This window comes from Seriola dumerili, unplaced genomic scaffold (genome assembly GCF_002260705.1).
Source record: "Seriola dumerili isolate Sdu_G_001 unplaced genomic scaffold, Sdu_1.0 BDQW01000050.1, whole genome shotgun sequence".
NCBI classification, from domain to species: Eukaryota; Metazoa; Chordata; class Actinopteri; order Carangiformes; family Carangidae; genus Seriola; species Seriola dumerili.
This window is the reverse complement of record NW_019174305.1, coordinates 1953087-1973839: the sequence shown is the minus strand read 5'-3', so window position 1 is coordinate 1973839 and position 20753 is coordinate 1953087. Positions and strand designations below refer to the sequence as shown.

The following is a 20753-nucleotide window of genomic DNA, read 5'->3' as shown; positions in this document are numbered from 1 at the left end:
ATAAGATTGTCCAACCCTCGTCTTGTGGGCCCTTTTTAAAGACACCACCCTGTCAATTTAACTGCGATAAGTTCAACTCTTCTCTTTCAGTTTTTCCACAGGTTGAGTTTGTGCCTCCACTGCCACATAAATCCCCTTCAGTTTATTCCAAACGAGCAAGTATTGTCAGTGGAAACATAAATGCATCACATCCGCACAAGGGAACCGGACTATGGAACGATGTGCTACACGCCGGGTGTGTTACAACAGCGATGAAAACAGCTCCTGTGAACCTGCCACAGGCTGCATCTAAACCTGCTTTAACAATCAAGGAGTAAAAAGACAATATGAGGATTATTGAGGATGTTTCGTCAAGGTCAGCGTCTTGATCATTGTGACTGTCAACAGCTGTGTTAATGGATATACGGCTGGGGCCTTAATCCAACCACACCTATTAGCTGTAGTAAACCCAAACTGAAAACACTGATAAACATCTCGTGAACTTAACCGATTCTTTCTCTGGTGGTTAAAGACTGATTCAGATCTGATACTGTGCCCGTTCTCATTTTCTGTCTTGAGAAGTAGAAAACATCACGTCCAAACGTTGTTGGGGTTTGCATGACACATCTTCACCATTAAGCCTTAAGAATCATTATTTACTCAGTGGTCATTTGGCGTGCATGCAATCCACTAAAACAGACAGACTGATGCAATAACAGTCAAACTTTAAATTAAAGTTCATTAAAAAACAAGTAATGAGCGGTGCTGATGCAGCTCCCGTAGTGAGGACGACAAGGGGATAAACAAGCAACCAAGCTGCGAAAAGTCTCAAATTATTCTGTTCACAGAACTAAAAATTTTCGTCAACTGTCAAATTTATTGAAATAAAGCTCTCAAGACACTGGCAGCTGTTCTAAGCGAAATACAAAGATGATAAAGGCTTTATTGACACCAATGAAATCATTATCACAGACATGAAGGCCGTCAGATCAAGCACTGGCACTTTTCAAGGTAATCATTATGATGCAGGTATAGAAAAAAGGATGATTATGAAAGTTCCCTGATCCTTAACAAGTCCAGTATTTATCACGTGCGTAGCAGATAGCTAACTAACAGCAGCTTGAATTAAACAAATGAACCTCAGTGCAACGACACCATCGACCTCTGGAACAGCTGTTTGTCACTGAGTGGATTAAATAAAAAGGGGCGGTCAGAAGATTGAACGCATCCCGTCAGTTTCCTCAATAGAAACCGTCAAATATTTCGCTCTGGCTTGTCAATTTGCAGGCAGTTAAAAGCCAGGCTTTGGTGGAACAAGCGTATATCTGGCTACATGTTGTCAAATGCAAAGCAGCTCTTCTTCCAATCCCAGATAATCAATCCTCGGGACCACCAGGCAGCCGGGCAATGGTGCTGTTTTTTTTTGTTTTTTTTGGGGGGGGGGAGAGAGAGAGAGAGAGAGAGAGAAAGGGCTAATGGTAAGCTCATGTGTACGTGCAGCTGTACCAGCTCGGGCTCCGTGCCATTTCTTTGCCGGATTCCCAACTCCGTTTCCTTTACCTGCCCTCTGCAGGAAAGAAAAAAGTCTCACAAACACGGGAGTCACATTTCGTTTTCCAGAACATTTCCTTTTTCTTTGTGGCTTTTCCATGACTTTGCCTTGGTCAGAGTCATAGATAAACATGGTCAGAGAAAAAAAAAAAAAAAATCACAAAATCTAAAAATTCCGACTGATTTGACACTATCACCCTTGAGGCTGCAAGATTAGGTCGCAGTCTATACTATTTTTCTACAGTACAAACCTCAACTGGATCATTTTGATACTCGGGGCATTCAAGTCTGATAATCAGTGCAGATTATGTTGCAGAATGAAAAGGCTCAAGACCAGAGACTGTGGCTGTATTGACCACCTGGGTCCAGAGCAGTCAAAGCCCACTGGCACACGTTTTGAAATGTGCATGTCGTCACTGGGCCTATTCTGGTTGGCCTTTAGGCTTAAGAGATAAAGCTGATTTATCTGTGTCACAATACAGTTCCTCCACCACAGGGTCTCGGGTGTTTCTGTGGGTATATGAAGGGCTACAGTGTAGTTAACTGTCTTTGTACTTGTTCAGAGATGTATCTACACATGTTGAATGACCTCAGTGACCTTCTATTACAGCCCTCACTGCTGTCATTGTTACTCCACATCATATACACTAATATGTCAAACAGGTGACGCTACCACAGACAACAGGTAAAAGCTACACACAACTCTAAATCAGCTGCAGTAACACCTCAGCGGTGATGTATAATTCAAGCATTGTCCAAAGTGAAACCTGATCATGATGCAGGCGGAGTCAAAAGGAACAAGATGATAAAGAACCAGAGCTCACTGTCAACCTTCTATAACAAAGAAATCTGTCCACATTTATGAGCAGGTAATATCGACAACAGTGGACATATGTTGTAATACAGTGAATTTTCTGGGTATGGATAAAACAGGACTAAGATTCTACAGCCGTGCAGCTCTGTGAAGCTGCACTAAGGTACAGTGCTGTTTAAGCACAGTGACAATGCTAGCATGCTAAGTGAAGACTTTGACCTGCTGGTGGCACTGGAGAAGAGGACTGAGGATTACCACAGTCAGAAGGATTTATCTCCTGGGCACCACAAATGACTAAAACAATGCATCCGATAGCTGTTGAGTTATTTCAGTCTTGGCCAAAGTGGTGGACCGACAAACTGGGCAATTGACAGAAGGTTACCATCCATGTTGCTAGTGGCTAATAACAAGACAGGAATGGTGGTTTTCAGCTAATCACAAGCAGAGGGATGGTTTGATTAAAAGGAGATAATAGTAGTAGTAAATACTAGTAGTAAAACATTGAATCTCTATCACACGCCATGTAATTATCAATCCATTCTCTGTATCTGCTGCTGAATCACCATTGTTACCAAAGCATAGCAGTGGCTGCCCAAGTGTGATTTGACTCATGGGGGCAAGGTTTTATTAAGTCAGTTTGATTCAATGTACCCAGACCAGTCCACAGAAAGAGTCCAGGTATATAGCAATACCCACTAAAGCCCCATGTTGATACTGGTGTTTCTTGACTGTGCTCAAGTAAACAGACCTGCAGAGAGTGAAAAACCAGCCTGAACAGCTGACAGTCAACTAAACAGGTGGCTGTGCTGTCAACAGGCCACGACTGTTGGTAGCAGAACTTGTCTGGTGGTAGTACAAGTTGTCTATCTAATGTTAGCAAATGTCAGTCAAGACTTATCTTAAATTTAGCCTGAAATATTCAGAATCTTCCCCCTCAGCTTTCTCCTGATTCAATCCTGTTTTGTTATTGTGATGTGAACAGGACAGTAGATGGAGGAAGCAACTAACATGACCAGAACAACTTTAGCTAGTTCTAATGTGCCCAATATCAGGCTAATTGCTAGCAGAAATTAGCATGCTGATATATTTTAGCACCAGGACATTACCATCAGTCACTTTTAGATGCTCAGAACAAGACACAAACCCTCCTCTTCATCAGGTCTTTTCCAGAGTATACAGAGTATATTTCTGAACACTGCTTTACATTTATGGGTTTTATTTACCATGTCTGAAACCACAGCAGGTATTTAGTCTGAACTGCCTGGGTAGGTGTTGAACAGTCCTGTCATCTATGCAGTGCTTCCCCTATTGCCCTGAGAGGCCATACATGTATATATGTATATATATACTACGTGCACTTGTTTCATTTCAGCTGTGTGAGAGTCTCTACTGTGTTTTTCTGTCATTCACGGTGGTGTTTCTCTCCTCTCTCCTTTCTGTTTCATCGTGTGTTAAGCCCCCCCCCCAACACACACACACACACACACACACACACACACACACACACACACACACACACACACACACACACACACACACACACACACACAGAGAGGAGAGACAGGTTGACAATAGCAGTAAAGGCTTTCCAGCAAGTGTTATAAATCCCTCTAAAAACCAAAGATGGACTGACGTCGAGCCCAAACATCTGAAAGTCAGGCTTCTTCTTTTTTTTTTTTTTTTTTCTTTTAAATGCACGCAACCTGTCGACCATGGTGAGATGCAAGCTCTGCTGCTGGTGGCAGAGAAGCTAGTCCTGAGAGCACTCGCAACTCTCCTGCTACAGAGAGCCGACACCCCTACAACCCACAGGGTCACTTCCCAGAGCGCGATTCCACCACAAGATAAGACGTTTAAAATAAGAGAATATCTCATTCTGTAACACTGAAAGGAGCTTACGTTTGCAAAGAAAAAAATGTTGTTTTTTTTCCATACCCATTTGCTTAGCACACAGGTGTAATGAACTGGAAAAGCAATGGTGTGGAAAATATACTGTTAATGCTCAAAAATATTTAGTGTATGTGCATAACAAAAATGAGGACTTTTCCGTCTCTCCAGGGACCTCCGTTGGCTGACAGTTAGGATCCTCGAGGGGCTCTCTTTGTTATGTTTTTGTGCAGCAGTCATTAAGTATCCATTAAAAAACTCAATGGCTCCTTAACTGTCAACACGCCAAAAATAAAACAAGAATCCCAGACTGGCTGTTTTCATGAACAAGGAAAAGTGACAATTACAAAGGCTGAAAAGAGCATAATCACTGCTCTTCCCTGCCTGCAGTGGAAGTGCCAAAATTTAAAACTGTTACAACTTTTCACAGATGAAAGCCTTTTAGGACATTATCACTAAAGAGTTTCAGGCGAGCTTTAAGCCGCTAACTCCACAAAGCTTGCCTGACAAAAATCATACCCTGCCTGACCCAAATCTGCTCAAAATCTTCAGGGAAATGTAGTTTTTCTTGGCTATTTTTACTACGCTGCACTCATCCTATGACTTCCAGTGCATGGCATGATAAACTGAAGTGAACAGTTTGTGACAGCAGAGAGTCGGGTACACATCTGCCGATCTTGTCTCCTCAGTGCAGTCCACAGTCTCTGCGATTGGAGACTGAAAGGCAGACAGAGACAGAGAAGTTGAAAGAGGGGTACAGAGATCAGGTGACGGAGAAGACAGTGGGATGTGCCGAGGTTGACAGGGAAAAGAGAGTGAGCTGGGGGGGGGGGGATGAAAAGGGGAGCCTGAAAAGTAAAAAAAAAAAAAAAAAACAAGAGAAGAAGAAGCACTCAGTGTCAAGAAGAAAGAACAAGAAGCAGTGTAAAGTCAGAGCAAGAGAAAGTGTAGGAGATGACAGAGACAGAGTCTCAGACACACACATAACAGTTTTTAATGGGTCCGAACTGAAATAAAACTTTTTAGGGTGGTTATCGTACCACAGCCAGCTCGTGTGTCTCATATTCAGTGTTAATAAACCACACAATAACATCTCAGGCATCTCCACTAGAGTCCAGCATGGTCACTATTTCTAGCTGGAATGCAGCGAGGCAACAGTCAATGCTGTGTTTACATTCCCTGCATCACAATCATGTCAGCGCAGCTAAAGCATTTAAAGGTCCAATCAAACTTTATTAAAAACAGATGATGCCGGAAAAAGGCCTACATCTGACAGCCATTTAGCTTAGCTTAGCATAAAGACTGGAAAAAAATGGCTCTGTCCAAAGCTAACATGATCCACCTAGCAGCACCTCTAGAGCTCACCAATTAATATTTTGCTTTTTACACTTAGTAAACAGAGAAGACACTTTGGAAAGAGTCTGGCTGGTGGCTTCTAGTATTTATTCTAAGCTAAGCTAAGCTAAGCTAAGATAACAGGCTAACAACTGTATGCTTCATATTAACCACACAGACATGAAAGTGGTATCAATCTTCTTGTCTAACTCTAATAAAACAGCAAAATTACTTTTTACCCACCTGTAATTTCTGATACTTTTCTGATACATCTGCCTCCAATATGATTCAACACATAATTTTCCAGTGTTTTTATTAATTTGAGACGTTGTTTTTCCACAGCCTGTCTAAAGATAATAAGCCACTGACAGCAAACAAAAGGGTGTTTTATTTTCCAGGTAGCTTTATAGACTACAGCTGATTTGTGTGTGACATCAAAGGGTCATGTTTAACAGAGCATAGGTCTCAACAGGAGCTGTTCTATATTATTTAGGTGCAAAAGTTACCACTTTTATTGTAAAGTATAAAGCACACTGTCTGGAAAGTGCTCAACACCTACTTATATTTTTAAATTTTAAAAATAGGCCAAATATTTAACCAATTTTCACCAAAATGTTTAAATAAATAATTTTCAGTACTGTCTGAGTATAATACTACCATAGGTATTAATGAAATCCAATTAATAATATCTAGCCAAAGGAGAGAGGGCAGAAAGCGAGTGTGTTTTTGAAAAGAGCAGCTGGCAGGGTTCCTTGGTTGTGATCGTTGTTGCTGCTATTTTAGGAACCATTCAGGAAGTGATCTAGAGAGAGGGTAGTGTCGGAGTATTCAACTCAACTCTTCACACACCAAAACAAGTGCAACCGAATGTAACAAGGAGACAGTAGGAAGACAGAAGAACCACGAGGAAGTGGTACATGTGTATGGATATTATTTGTCTTTTTGTTCTACTCGGTTTACTTCTATGCAGATAGTTGAGCAGTGTAGCACCAGTTTCTTATTATAAGACGTTTACTATAATAACGGTAAGACTCAAGTTCTCCAGGATTACAACTGATCACTCTCACAGCACTGTGCAGCATGTTTCAGCCCTTGGATACTGATTACTGAAAGCACCCTGTTAGTTGACAGTACATTCTCAGCATTGGAGGGAAATTAGGGAATGCATGAAGTTCAACAATGAGATGACTTGAAGGAGCCACAATCTACGTGATTACAACACATTTAACCTACCTCCCCGACACTCTTACAGTTTGACCAAAAATATCTTAGCTCAAGGTTGATGTTTCGGTGGATTGAGATAAGTGTATTGATTGCAAGATTACTGGAGCTGATGATCACAAGTGACTCGCCGGAAACAAAATTTTGGTTTGTTTACATCCGGCTGGTGGTGGAGCTGATGAGGGTCAGAAGCAAGCTGCACTTGTTCTGTATGAACCATGTGTAATGTGCTCTGCTCAATACTGCTCAATACTGCTCTGCTGTCCATCTCAGACTAGAGATGGACACCGAACCCCGGTATTAAATGGGCCCCGGTACTAAATTATTAAAGACCGTAGTATTGATAAGCTCAGACACTTTTGGTTCTGTTCTCAGTGCTGGAGAAAGAAAGAAAATAGATATCTTATTTATTATTGCCACATACAAAGTTCTCTCGCACTTTTTTTTATCTCACCAACTCTGATCAAAACAATCGTCTATGACGCATTTTTTCCCAATCCAGAAGAGATTTCTCTCTCTGAGCTTGTGTGTGCGGGGGGCATCTCTCTCTCACACCCTACAGCACCACACACACACACACACACACACACACACACACACACAGTGACCATGCTATTAGTGACAATGGCAGAGAGAACTCAACGTTGAGTGTTAAAAAGTACACTCATTGCCACAAGTGCAACAAGTACTTTGCACAAAGACACGGAGCAATCTGTTGAAACATCTAGTGAAGGTCCCTCACATACTTACAGAGAAATGCAGAGTTTTCAGTTTGTTCACCTGTCATTGCCCCAGGTTTCTTACATATGTGAGCAGCCTGGAGCCCACACACAGAGTTAACCAAATTATACTAACATGGGTTATCGGTTACAAGTAGACATTAGTGATGTCAGTGTTCAAAACAATGCTAACAATGCTCAAGAATGTTAATTTATATACAGTACGCATATAAAAAAATAAAGCAATGTTAATTCTGTTCTTAATTTGTCTCCATTTTCCTCTTAATAATAACAAAATGAACCAATGAGAGTACTGTTAAAGCACCAGATGGATAAGAATTATCGATAAGAGCAGTAGTACAGTTAAAATCTCAGACTCATCTCCAAAGGGGCCACAATTACAAGCGCATCTTGTTTCCGGCTCCAATGGAAACTGACATGGTGCCTGACACACCGTGGTCTCAACCAGTCTTGAACTGCTCGAAACTCAAGATCCGGGCAGGAGAATGGATTTCATAGCAATTTAAGGGTTTTTGTCTCAGATCTAAGAAATTTGTCTGGGACAAGTAAATCATGGCAAAAAATCTTCTCGTTTTCACTGGCCCTTTTTGGGTTTGCTCATTTCAACACATGGGTAAGTGGACCTTTTGTCAAACTACTGTATACAAGGCAGAGAATAAATATTCAAGCACGACATTCACAAAGCAACCGAAGGGGGGCAGGTTTCGAAAGCAGCAGTTCAGTGGTCGTTAATTCATTTAGGTCTAGTAGTGTGAGGCAAAATAAATCCGCCGACACTGACAACACAGCCTTTGTTACAGCCAGATGTGTTGGCGTCTTGTATCTCCAGGCAACATAACAGTCATCAGACAATCGCTGTGATATTTGCAGGTCCCACTGCTGCACTACCACAGGACTTCCTGCCTGCAATCACCTGGTATAAATCAGTTATCAGACAGTAGCATAGCAACAATGTCGCTAAGTGTCTGACCACACGGTTAATATCCTCTCTCACGCTGTCCTGCTCGGCCCCACTGAGTCCTCGCTCCATCTTTTCCTCCCTATTGCCCTCTGCAGTATTATCAGATAATGTGTTTTTTTTCCCTCCTGCACTGCAGCCACTGTGGCACAATTACCCCGGCTGCTGCACTAATGGCTATTGATGCAGCTGAGGGCCCCACACACACACTTGCACACGCAAACATTCATAAAAAATTCATGATGCTGGCTCAATAGGAAGGTGCGGGGGGTCTGGCCAGCCCTAGAAAGAACAACAAATGTCATTTAACAAAGGAGGGAAGAGGCAGATGATACAAGCCTCGACATTATCGCACGATAAGATACAGAAAAACAATGACACATATGAAAACACATAGATCTGTGGATACTAATTGTATGAAGAAGTTCAAACAGACCTGTTACATGCAACTGAACACATATTTGTGTCTGGTATACCGTATCTGTGTATGCTGATCTGTGGGTATACAGTAACAGCCTGTGTATATGAGTCTCTATGTGCTGCAGGAGTCTGCGTGGTAGGTAATTCCCTCTTAGCACGGGATTTCTCCCTGCCACCGACCTGTGCTGAGAGAGCTTTAGAGCGCTAAGCCTGCTAGCTGAGACTGAACCAGGGATCATCGGAGACAAGGAGTAAAGAAATGGAGGAAGGGATGGAGAGGGAGAGGGAGAGGGAAAAGAAAAGCACGGGTGGGTCTGAATCATTGAAAGGAAAGAAGGGAGGGCAGATTAGGAGGAGGAAAAAATGAAAGGTCAAATGGAGGTAGGAATGGAAGGGTGAGGGGAGAGAGAAGATGAAGAAGAGAGAGGGGAAAGAAAGAGAAGGATCCCAGCTTGGAGAAAGTAGAAACCCCTGTGTGATGGGTGGATGTAAAAATAAAGTGGAAAAGGAGGAAGGATGGAGGAGGGACAGACCACAATTTAGTGCTGGAAAACGATTTTTCAGGGGGACGGTTTTCAACTGATCCTGATTGACCCTGAGTTTAAACAGACAAACAGGAAGGTCACCGGCTGGTTGCCTGGCACCAACAGGAAGCTGAAAACTGGCCGTTAAAGAGGAGGTGACATTTCATCTGTGTTCATGTAATGTTTTACTATATCTGCATAAAAAGACATAGAAAGTCATGATGGCAAAAAGTGTTTTGCTAATTCTTAATTAATGAGCTTTAGTGTCAAACAGATCATACCAGTGTTAACATATTGTGTGGTCACCATTAAACCACAACACAACCATCACTATAACCAGTGGTGGAAAGTAACATGCAATCTCTCAAGTACTTGTTGGTATCTACAAGGATTGAGATTTTAAATGCAATAGTTGGGACACCTTGTCAAGTTTCCAATGTCCACGAGTTGTTACCAATTGCACCAAAGAGACACTTCCAAGACAGTTTAAATAACTGTGACCCACAGAGGTGAAACTATACGATATTGCACAAAGAGGCAAAGATCAGAGGAAACTCAAAAGAGGAAATAGAAAAAACCTTGTTGTATGTAGTAATCATCTCATCACCTCTCAGATTTACATTGTGACCCACTACCTGTATATGAACTGACTTCACCCAAAGCAGCTAAAACAGTAAATGCTACTTACATACTGGTGCCTCAGTATTAACAATCTCATAGTGAACTAACATGTCACTGAGAGATCTTTTTCTACAGAGCAAGTATTTTTACTTTTGACACTTTAAGTAGTTTTTGCAGATAATACTTCTGGACTTTTACTGAAGTAGAATTTTGAATGCAGAAATGGAGTAATGGAGTATTTTTATATTTCATGTATTGGTAGTTTTACTTAAGTTAAGGATGTGAGTGCTTCTTCCACCACTGACTACAACTTAACAGTAAAGAATGAGATACTAAAAAATTTGCTAATGATGTGATTGTCTGGTAGCAAATATCTGGCAAACGACAAATCACATGAGAGTGAGAAGAGGAGGGAGAGAAGTGTTGGACTCATAGTACAACTCACAGAGAGCAAGTAGCAGATAAAGGGAATAGCGAGACTAAAAGATAAAAGACCAAAATTGGCAACATTTGGTTGAGGGACATTTAAGTGAAAATAATGTTGGAGGAAATACACTAGTTATTTTACACTAGTTTTTTGTCCAGTAGCAACATTTTATGTTAAATTCCCAACACTAGGTCCTTAAATTTCTTATTTATTGCAAAAAGGAGTTTTTAAATAGAAAAGAAGCCCGACATGAGTCTCTAAATGATGGCTGCCTGTTGACCAGAGGAAGCTGAACAGCTAATCTGCCAAAACTTCTGATGTCTCACAGTGGATGGTGATAAGAGACAGTGTTGGCCAACTACTTCTTGCTGCCACTTGACAGCAACCTTGAGCAAACGCTCTTACATTCAACCACACATACGGTGTTCACATCTGCTGTGGACACATGTTCACGCCAGACTTGACCTTCGAACAGTGTAGTCTCCATTTTTCCTTTAGAAACAACCCAAGTCTTCTTTCTGCATTCTCCTCCTTATGTTACACAGTATGGATCTACTGTCTGTATGTGTGTGTGTGTGTGTGTGTGTGTGTGTGTGTGTGTGTGCATCCATTAAGACATATGCTACAAGTGATACACACTAGGGTTGTGTTAAATTTTCAAACCAGCCGCCGTCAATCCAACAACCAGCGACTGCCGATGTAGTAATGTAGGTGTGTGTGCTGCACACACAGGGGGTGGGGCCAGGGAGTCCCCACTCCCACCATGCCGTTTTCAGCAAATCATTGTGAAAAGAATACAAAATCACCTATTTGGGATTATTTTGTCTTTAAATCTGGGAATAACCGGCAAGCTGGAGAACCTAAATGAAGCAATTTGCTGGCAAACAATTATAACACTATCCTGCTGAGCAAACTACACTATCACCAAGAGCTTCGCCGGTTCAAAATCTAACCACAAAGACCAGCCGGAGAATAGCCGATATATTTGTCCAGTCGCACAGTCCTAATAAAGACAATGGTTACATTGGGAATTAAGGTTTCTTGACAGTGGGTGGTCGATTTCAGGACTCATTTACCATGGTCATTATTATAGAAACCCTGCTTAGCTGGTCACTTACCTCACAAAGTGCTGGTAGTCTAGAAAAAAAAAACCCTCAGCCAAAAATATAGTTTTTAATTTAGCTGTGTGTGGTATGTAGAGTTGAATTTAACATGTCAGATGCTACATGTTTGGGTTTTGACTGTAGCGTGTGCATTCACATATCTACATGCACAACAGATCCACTCTACTCTCACATTCATGAGAAATGTGGTGCACATATGCACATTCACTCACACACACACATACACACAGACACACACAGACACACACGGACACACACGGACACACACGGACACACACGGACACACACTTGTGGTGTATCACAGTAGACCCAGGCATCTCTGATAACAACCTCATTCATATTTTACGGTTTGTGTGTGTGTGAGTACATGAGGGGGTGAAAGGAACAAAGATGAGTTCCCTCCATTGTACTATCAATAATGTAAAGTCTAAACTGCCCTTCAGATGCTTCTTTAAGGCTAAGCTACCTATTGTATGCAGAAGAGCAAGCTAGCAGCCTTCAAACAAAATCCAAACAAAAAGGAAGCACCAGCCACAGATAAGACAATCACACTGAAGATAAAAGAGACCTTCCACCGGTTCTCTGTTTACTGAAGAACATTTTTACAGGCAGTTAAATCTCTCCGCATATTGGTGGCTTTGTGTTGTAGCTACTGGGCTACACTTCACACCACTTCTTCTAGAGCTAGACCGATAATTTGGCTGGGTCGATATACTGGCCAATATTAGCCTATTGCAGACATACTGGTAACAATTCTCCAAATCCATGGTTCAGTTGAGACCTGGATTTTGAACCATGGTCTTCTGTTATCGCAACACGAGATAATGGAAAACAATAATTTGTATTGAGGTTACTACTGTTTCTTACACTGATGATGCCTTATAGCTGAAACGCGTTCGTCGACTGTCCCATAATAAATAATAAGACTATTTTTTTCTCCATTTGGTTTTTGTTGCTATGTTACTTGTTTAAATAAAGAAATCAAACAATCGAAAAATGATTTTTCTAACCTTTCAAATATTGATATTGGTGTCAGCCTCGCAGTATCAGCTGATATAATATATAATCTCTTCATTTTTTGATTACTCCATTAACCATTTGGTATGAAATGTCAAATACTTTTTGTCATAACTTCCCAGAGCCCAGAGTGAAGTCTCCAAATATTTTCGTGTTGTTGGACCAAAAGCCCAAATCTCAGAGATATTCAGTTTACTATTTATGTGACAAAGAGAAGCAGGAACTCCCACCATCTGAGAAACCTGAGGCTTTTCCTGTCCATCGACTGATCATTAAATCAACAAATCGGTTCAGCTCTAAACATAAATGCAGTAGATTATTTGCCATTATAGCTAATTCATATCATATCAGTAGGCAGTCTGTATAAGTCTCTAAAAATTAAAAAAAAAAAAAAAAACACGGCAGAACCACTCATCATCATCACTGATTATAGTGAAATGAACAGGGAGACACAGATTTGAAGAAAGCGGACTGATTATTAGAGACAACTATATATTCAGACTCTCTTACAATCACAGACTGGAGTTTTCACAATAAAGTGTTACCAGGCAATTCAATACAAAGTTGTCAAGTGAAGATATGACTAAAAAAAACCTTAGGCTAGTTGAGCAAATATTTGAGGACTAAAACATGAACAAGAGCTTCTGCCATACCCTGTTGTAAGTACAAGCTTCTTAAAAAGGTAGAGTAAGCTTGTAAGTGTGTGTGTGTGTGTGTGGCGAATTATTTGAGCTCTGTTTTAAAAAATCTGCAAGTAAATAACCAAAACTTTCTGAACTGTGCAGGACGGAGGGGAAACTGTTTCCTCACTTTATTCAAGGGTCTGTGCTGAACGTGTGTGTGTTCCTGTAGAACATGTGAACAAGCGTGGGTGGAAGGGAATGTGGTCACAGCCGCCCCAAATCAAAAACATCCAGAGTGTGTGTGTGCGCGAACTGAGGGACAAGAGTGAGAAGAAGCATAAAAACAAAAAAAGATGACAAAAATTTGAATAAAGTGCACAGGCGAGCAGACGAGATAAAGGGGAGAGTTTAAAAGACAGTCAATAACAACCAGAGGGAGTCATAGCAGAATTAGTGTGTAATAAGTCAAAAACAGCATGCCTGTGATGTCATGAGTGTTTGTCGACGTCACACTCTGCATGTGTGCGTGTACGTACTGGTGAGTGTCAGCTCCATGCCAGATCACTGGTTTAAATATAGCGCTTGGGCAACAGTCCCAGCTGACATTAACAATGCTATAGCCACTAAGACCCATCTACACTACATTAGCGCTGTGCTAACGCTGAAACCAGAGAAGTGGTGAACAGAGGGAGGGAGGAGAGGGAAGGAGAGGAAGGGAGGGAAGAGGGAAGGCCTCGGATTCATGAAAACTCAGCCGCCCACACTCCGGCCTCTGCTGCCAAGAGTTGAGCAGGACAACTGTGTGTGTGTGTGTGTGTGTGTGTGTGTGTGTGTGTGTGTGATGTGTGTGTGTGTGTGTGTGTGTGTGTGTGTGTGTGTGTGTATATGAGACATTCCACGGTGAGGTGGATGCCAAGGAGCGAGCACAGCCGAAGACAGACTGTCCTGAGCTACTGTGTTTTAGTGGAACTAACGAGCCCCTCGCTGTGCACCTTGGCCTCGCAGCTGTAAACTTGTTAGCGATTAGGTAATCAGATCTGACTGGATGTTTTGTCAAAAAATGTTCGGGTCACGATTCTGCTTTTAAGCAACATCATGGCCCTGTTGGTTTGGAGACACGTGCCTGTAACTGAAAGGTCACGGGTTTGATCCTCGCAATAGAACCATGTGCTTCCATCAGGATCTCAACAAAGAAACACCGCCTGCTCACACAAACATGACAGCCACTGGTGAACGCGTTTTGTTTTTGTCCGTGCCCTTAGATAACTAGCCAAAAGTTGACAACGTCGCATCACGTTAAGATATTGAGTTTGACAGCCAAACTCTTCAGCAAAAAAAGCTTTTAAAAAAGTCAAATGTTGGTGTCACTCACACAGGATCAACGTGCAAATTTCATTTTCAGACTCACGATTCTGCACTGAAAATACAGTGGGTTCAGCAGGCTGGTATGCAACACAGCGAGAGGACGTGTTGTTGTTTTGTGGCACGGTGATGTTGTTGTGGCCATCAGTAACAGTTTCTCCACCAACACATGGAATCAACAAGCTCACACCTGCTCCCCGTGGGCTGTCAAATGTCATTCTGGAGAGATGGAGGTACTAACAATGTCAATACCAAAATAACCTGTAATGCACAGGCATCAAGCACTGATGATATCTAATAGTGTAGGAGTATTGAAGGATGATTTTCCTGTTTCTTTCCGATTGGTTTTCAATTATTGGTGGTCAAACTTTAAACGAAGGAGGAGCAGAACTGTCTTAACCTTCATATGACGCCATTACCGATGTCCCCTACTGAAATATGACCCAACAAAACTATCTCTACACTGTAATGCATTCACGTTTAAAACAAGAACTGCTTTCATGCTGGATTATGAATATAATCAATTCATCATCATCATCATCATCATCATCATCATCTAAACACCAGTCTTGTGTTTCCCTCTACTAATCCCTATATATAGCCTTTATTTAATCAGGTATTCTCATTCAGATCAAGATCTCGTTGGCAAAATAGATGCAAGTGCAGCGGAGGAAATACAAATAGAACAGAGATAAGACAGACAACAAAGCAGAGCCAGTCACACACCAGCAAACAGCATCAGATACAATCGGAAAAATCCCATAAAAAAAAAGGTCCCACGAAAAAAAAAGTTTAAATTCATCCAAAGGGACGAGACTAATGGTCTCAGCCTAAAAATGCTGATCTGGTTAAACTGCATTAATACTTGATGTAAGGGGTAATCGACAGTCCTGCTGTAGAAGGATTTCACTCACTGATAGCACCACTGCAACACCAGATGGCTGTATTGCATATTACTGAAGAGATTACTGGGCCTTTCTTCAACATGCTTCATCCTGTCTTCACTATCAACAATCACTACCGGCCTCGGAAAAAGACAAACAGCCTGGACTGACCGATCCCATTTCTTGTGGTCTCAACAAGTTTCAAATCGTTTCAGAGGTGTACATCAGCTCCAGCGTAGCTTACAGTAGCTATGTCCTGTTACCGCTATTAAACCAGCTTTACACTCTAGACCTCAAATTTTACCTTCTGTGTCCAAGCAGCCGTGAAGGTCTGTGTTCATGATTTGTCCACGTCTGAGAGAGACTGCGTGGATCTCTGTCCGTGTGCGACCCCTTTATTGCAAGTGTGAACAAATCTACGCAGACAAAACTGTCGCCTATTAATTTTCTTCTGATGAACTAATAGATTAACCTACTAATTGTTGCAGCTCTGGTTTTGTTGTCGATCCACTGAGGAGTTAATAGATATGAAACAATGATGTGGACTCCAAAACTGAGAGTATGTGGTTTCTGTGCGTGCGTGTGTGTTACTGTACACAATGGTCAGGGAGCAAACAAACAACCTCTCAATACGTCACGGAACTATAATTATTGGCTTTCACAATGTGCCTGTAAGTTGGACGCCGTCTGTTTGCTTCTGAACCATTATATCATCTGTCTTGACCTGTCTTTACGACAACATACAGCATTTGTTTGGACTATTCATCCATAGTTTATACAGTTTATAAATCGTGAAGAGATTTTACCTAACCCCTAACTATCCCAGTGTTAGTGCAACATGATACCTGGCTGGTGACAGAAAGCAGAAAGGCTGGCTCAGTGTTTAGTTAAGAAACCCCACTATTATTCTTCTCATTTTCTGACCTGGAGAGAGTTTACATGTATGTACTAATTGCACACACAAAGTAACAAATTCTTATAATCAAGCTGGAAGTGGTGACAGTGGGAAAATCATATAGTGGGTCCCCCTTTACCTGCACCTACTGCTTTTCATGAGAATACTGTCAAAGAAATGGTGGGAAAAGTTAGAACGTGCTCCCAGTGTCTTCTTCTCCGTTCTCACTAATAGTTAGCCTATAAACACAAACACACACTTTCCATAATTATAGGCTTGCTCCTGCCCCGACGTGGGTGTGTCTGAGAACCATTAGACCAGAGCACGGTGCTGAGGTGCTCATGACAATACAAAACGCTGAAAAATATTACACTTAAACAGCTTGAACCATGGATTTGCATGTTTAGTATTTCCAATTTACAGCCATAATCTGCCATAACTAGTTCAACAATTTCTTACCGCTTTATCAATCACCATCTTGCTGCATCTGTCACTTAGAAACACTGCGTGTTCTGTACATATTTCATCTATTTAAAAAGTAAGTTGCAGGCATTCCTCAAAACTGACGGTTACTATATTGACACTGCAAACCAACTAGCCCTACAGCACACACATTTCACAGCCAAAGAGTCATTTGTGTCATTTACCCTCTTGTTGTCAAGTTTTCGTATCCAGCTAAACCATGACATGAGCATATTTGCAACTGTACTCATCCTATAGATGAAACTGTATTGAAACACACCCTCTCCACACAGCATAGGTCCAACAACAGTCTGGAACAAACCCCTACAGATTAAGGCCCTCTGGGTATTTGTGTATGCATGCGTGCATGTGTGTATGTGACGTGTGTAGTCACATCAACAGCATACTTGGCTTTCCTAGAATGCCTGCTTCTGTAGTGACTACATACAGCCATCTAGCTGCAGCTCTTCTGAGAAAAAAAATGGAAGAGGGAGGCAGATTTTTCTCTCATTTCCTTTCATCTGCTTTAAAATCCAATGCCTAAACAATACCAAGAACTTACAATGTAGCATAAAAAGGGGGTACCAACACCCAGATCTCATGTGATTTAGCTATTGAATGCTGTGTTTGCATACAATGTGTCACCATCAGTGACTGAGAGAGGAGCAGAGAGGGACAGAGCAGAGGGATGCCACTGTGTCTTTAAGCAGTAATCCCTCCGTTCTAGGAGCATTTGTTGCCGGCCATGGGCCATGGGCGGTTCGGTTTAATGTCCACAAGGGCCGCTGGGAGGTCCCGCACTATTAAAATCACTGCTGCTCGCTCAAGCTGTAGCCGGTCAGGCTTGTGCGGCTCTTAAATGATGACTGAGGCTGCCTCCGAAATTAAAGACGTTCTGATTTTGCATTTCAAAAGGGGAGGAACTTGGCTCATCGCAGCAACAAAAGGGGTAACAATGCTGACATTCCCGACATGTATCTTTTCTAAAGGAAACCAGAGCTTGCCCACAGGAGATATTGTGTGAACGGGGGACACTGCACAGTTTGCCGGTGTCTGTCTCCATCTCTTTCATGCAAACAGCAACAACAGCCAAGCATCGGGACATTTTCTTTGCAAATGACAAAATCTGATCATTTAAAAGATCTCATCTGCAGAGCTGCTCATCGGTGAAAGAAAAAAAAAAAAGACTACAAACCAAGATCCTCATAGGACAGCCATAAGATATTCAACAATCCTCCATATGTTACCACTGCCCCCTACCAACAGGAAATCACTGTAGCATTCCTAAAAAAAAATCTACTGTGACTTTATATTGACTTGAATTTCCTAAAGCAGTAATAGAGTCTTCTTGTAAGTGTTATCATGTGACAACTGCATTATTTTGTGTGAAGGTCTGTGGTTTACTATGAAGCTTCAAAAGTTACTTACAAAACCAAAAACTACTGTGGCAGCCATTTAAAGTTACTGTCCAGGCTGATGGCAGGTTACTTTCAGTGAGGAGATGGTAAAGGTGATAAGGTGCGTAACTGTGAGAGTATGTTACATAGGCTACAGAGCAGGCTGGAGCACAAACTGCTGCTGCTGCTGCTGCTGCTGCTGAGACCGAGAAAGCTATGTTGCAACGTTAATGCTTGTCTGTCTTGCAGAACGATTTGAACCCAAAAACAAAGAACAAGAAAGAAGAAGTTGTTTTCATGTTAAAAAAAAAAAAAAGAAAAAAAAGCTGCCATCCCCCAGAAGTTGGTTAGAAGTTTGTGAGCTAGAAATCATAACTTGACAATTAGCAGTGCCTTCCAAACTTTCAGCCTTCCTTTGAGCACAAAGCTGCACTGATCTTGCAAGAGATCAAATATCAGTTGTCAGGCTTGTCATTTCCAAATCTTGCTGCATTCAAGCCCTAACAGCCTGTTTTCTCCAACAAGGGGCTGGATTTCTTTGTAAACAAAAGCAGCAGTTGGCCCTCTGGTTTGAAAAAGTGAAGTGTGTGTTTCCAGAGCAATTGCCAGCGCTCAATGAAAGTGTTTTCAACAAGTTTTCTCAGTAGTGAACAAGTAGTAGGCTAGTAGTAGTGCAGCTTGCAGCATGATGGGGGTCCAAGAATTTGGGGGACATTGATGGAGGGGAAATGAAAGAGAGGGAGGGTGTACTGAAGTGTGTGCTGTGTGCGTGTGAGCGGGTGTTTTGGGGAAGTCTTGGCCGTGATTGAGTGCTCGTTCTTACCGCTATTAGCGTGTTATTCCTCTGTTCCGTGGAGGAGGCAGAGTCCGGGTCCGGCTGCTTGCTCTGCGGCTGCTTGCTGCTGCCGCTGCCGCCGGCGGACTTCTTGGCCCTCTGCTCCAGGCTCCGCTGGTACAGGCTGACCGTCTCCCTCCGCTCTATCTCCAGCTGCTCGGCGTGGGCTTGCTGGTACCTGTTCTCGCAGTTTACGTGGTGTCTCCGGCAGCCCTCTATCCGCTGCCTCAGCCTCTCCACCACGGTGCTGTGCTTAGGTATGCCCACCGATCCGGCGGGCACCACGCTCCCGGCGGCCGGGTTCATGCTGTTGTTGATGCAGATACTGCCGTTGGGTCCGGCAGCGGGGGAGGCGAAGTCCCCCATCACTGGGCCGAGTGGCTGCTATTTTGGAAGAACTTTTCTCCCCGTCAAGCTCGCCGCCACCGCCGCCACCTCCTCCTCCTCCGACCACCTCTTCCTCCACCTCCACCACCTAGTGTCCTCTCCCTCTCTGTCCTCCCCGGTGAAGGGTCCCAAGCAACCGGGCAGCGGAAGGAAGAAACGACCGACAACAGCCGCCGAAGCGAGCAACAACCGGGAAGGTTTAAAGGGCTGCGAGCCTAGTAGTCATATGGTTCAGGGATCGCGAATGACCGTTTCTTCTTCCCTCCTCGGTACTGTTTCCAAACAAACCGCTCCCGAGAACACAAATAACACCCAGCGTGAGTGAGACCCGGGCAAGCCCCAAACTGAATTCAACAATAAAACCGCTGCCACGCTGCTAACAACAACTCAGCTGGAAAAAAACAACAAAACGGTGAAGGTATGAACGTTAGCAGGCACTCAGTGGTCATATACACACAAACCGTCCCGCGGAGGAGCAGCAGCGGCAGCAACAGTAACAGTCCAGTCGCCGTTTTACGGCGTTGTCCTTTGAGAAAAAGTTTTGCTGCCTGAACCGAACGGGCTCCGGAGTTTCCCAGTGAACTTGCATCTCATATGGTTTTGGTTTGAAAGAAATCCCGGTGAAGATGTTGTTGAGTTGGGGGGAAGCGCACAAGCGCCCTCGGTAGTCCGGCTGTGAGGCAACTAGAGTAGCCTAGACGGTGCAAAACGCGGATATGGGAAGCAGTGGCGGAAGTCTGTAGTCACTGGCTGCCGCCTGCCACCATCACAATAATCATGTCCGCTTCTCCACCATGCCAGCGGAGTGATATCAGGACAGGAGTTGAGTAAAAACCAGCTAGAGGCTGTGAGGAGCCCGCTGATGGACACCCGGAAAACACGGAGTGGAGTACGGAGTGAATTCCGGAGAGGACCGGCTGGTCCCACCTATGACCTCTCCTGTGATGCATTCACGGATTACACCACTTTTTACACAAAGTGTTCTACGCAGGCTAAAAAAAATTCTGGCTTTGCCATTGATTTAAATGACAGCATGAGTTAGGTCCGCTACCAGGTGCTCATAAGCCTACCCCATTACCACGTTTCTCACAGGCATCACGCTGCAGCATCAGTATTAAAGGGCACACATTTTCTTTTTTTTAATTCTTATTTTATTCATTTATTTATTTATATTTTTAACATTTTTGAAATTTAATTTAACATGAACTGTCATATACAAAGATAGGCTACATGGCCTGCATGGGCTCCCATACACAATTCAGACAAGAAAGAAAAAATAGAACAAAAAAT

The 20753-nt window shown here is 42.7% G+C and overlaps 1 protein-coding gene across 1 annotated transcript in view; it reads right to left on the bottom strand.

Annotated features, from left to right (window-relative positions):
• maml3 (mastermind like transcriptional coactivator 3) overlaps window positions 1-19448 on the bottom strand; it is a 111071-nt gene extending 91623 nt beyond the window's left edge. The window contains exon 1 of the mRNA XM_022740018.1: window positions 19065-19448. Coding sequence (XP_022595739.1) covers window positions 19065-19442 — 378 coding nt within the window. The 5' untranslated portion in view covers window positions 19443-19448. The remainder of the gene's footprint in view (window positions 1-19064) is intronic.
• Window positions 19449-20753: the final 1305 nt, after the last annotated feature.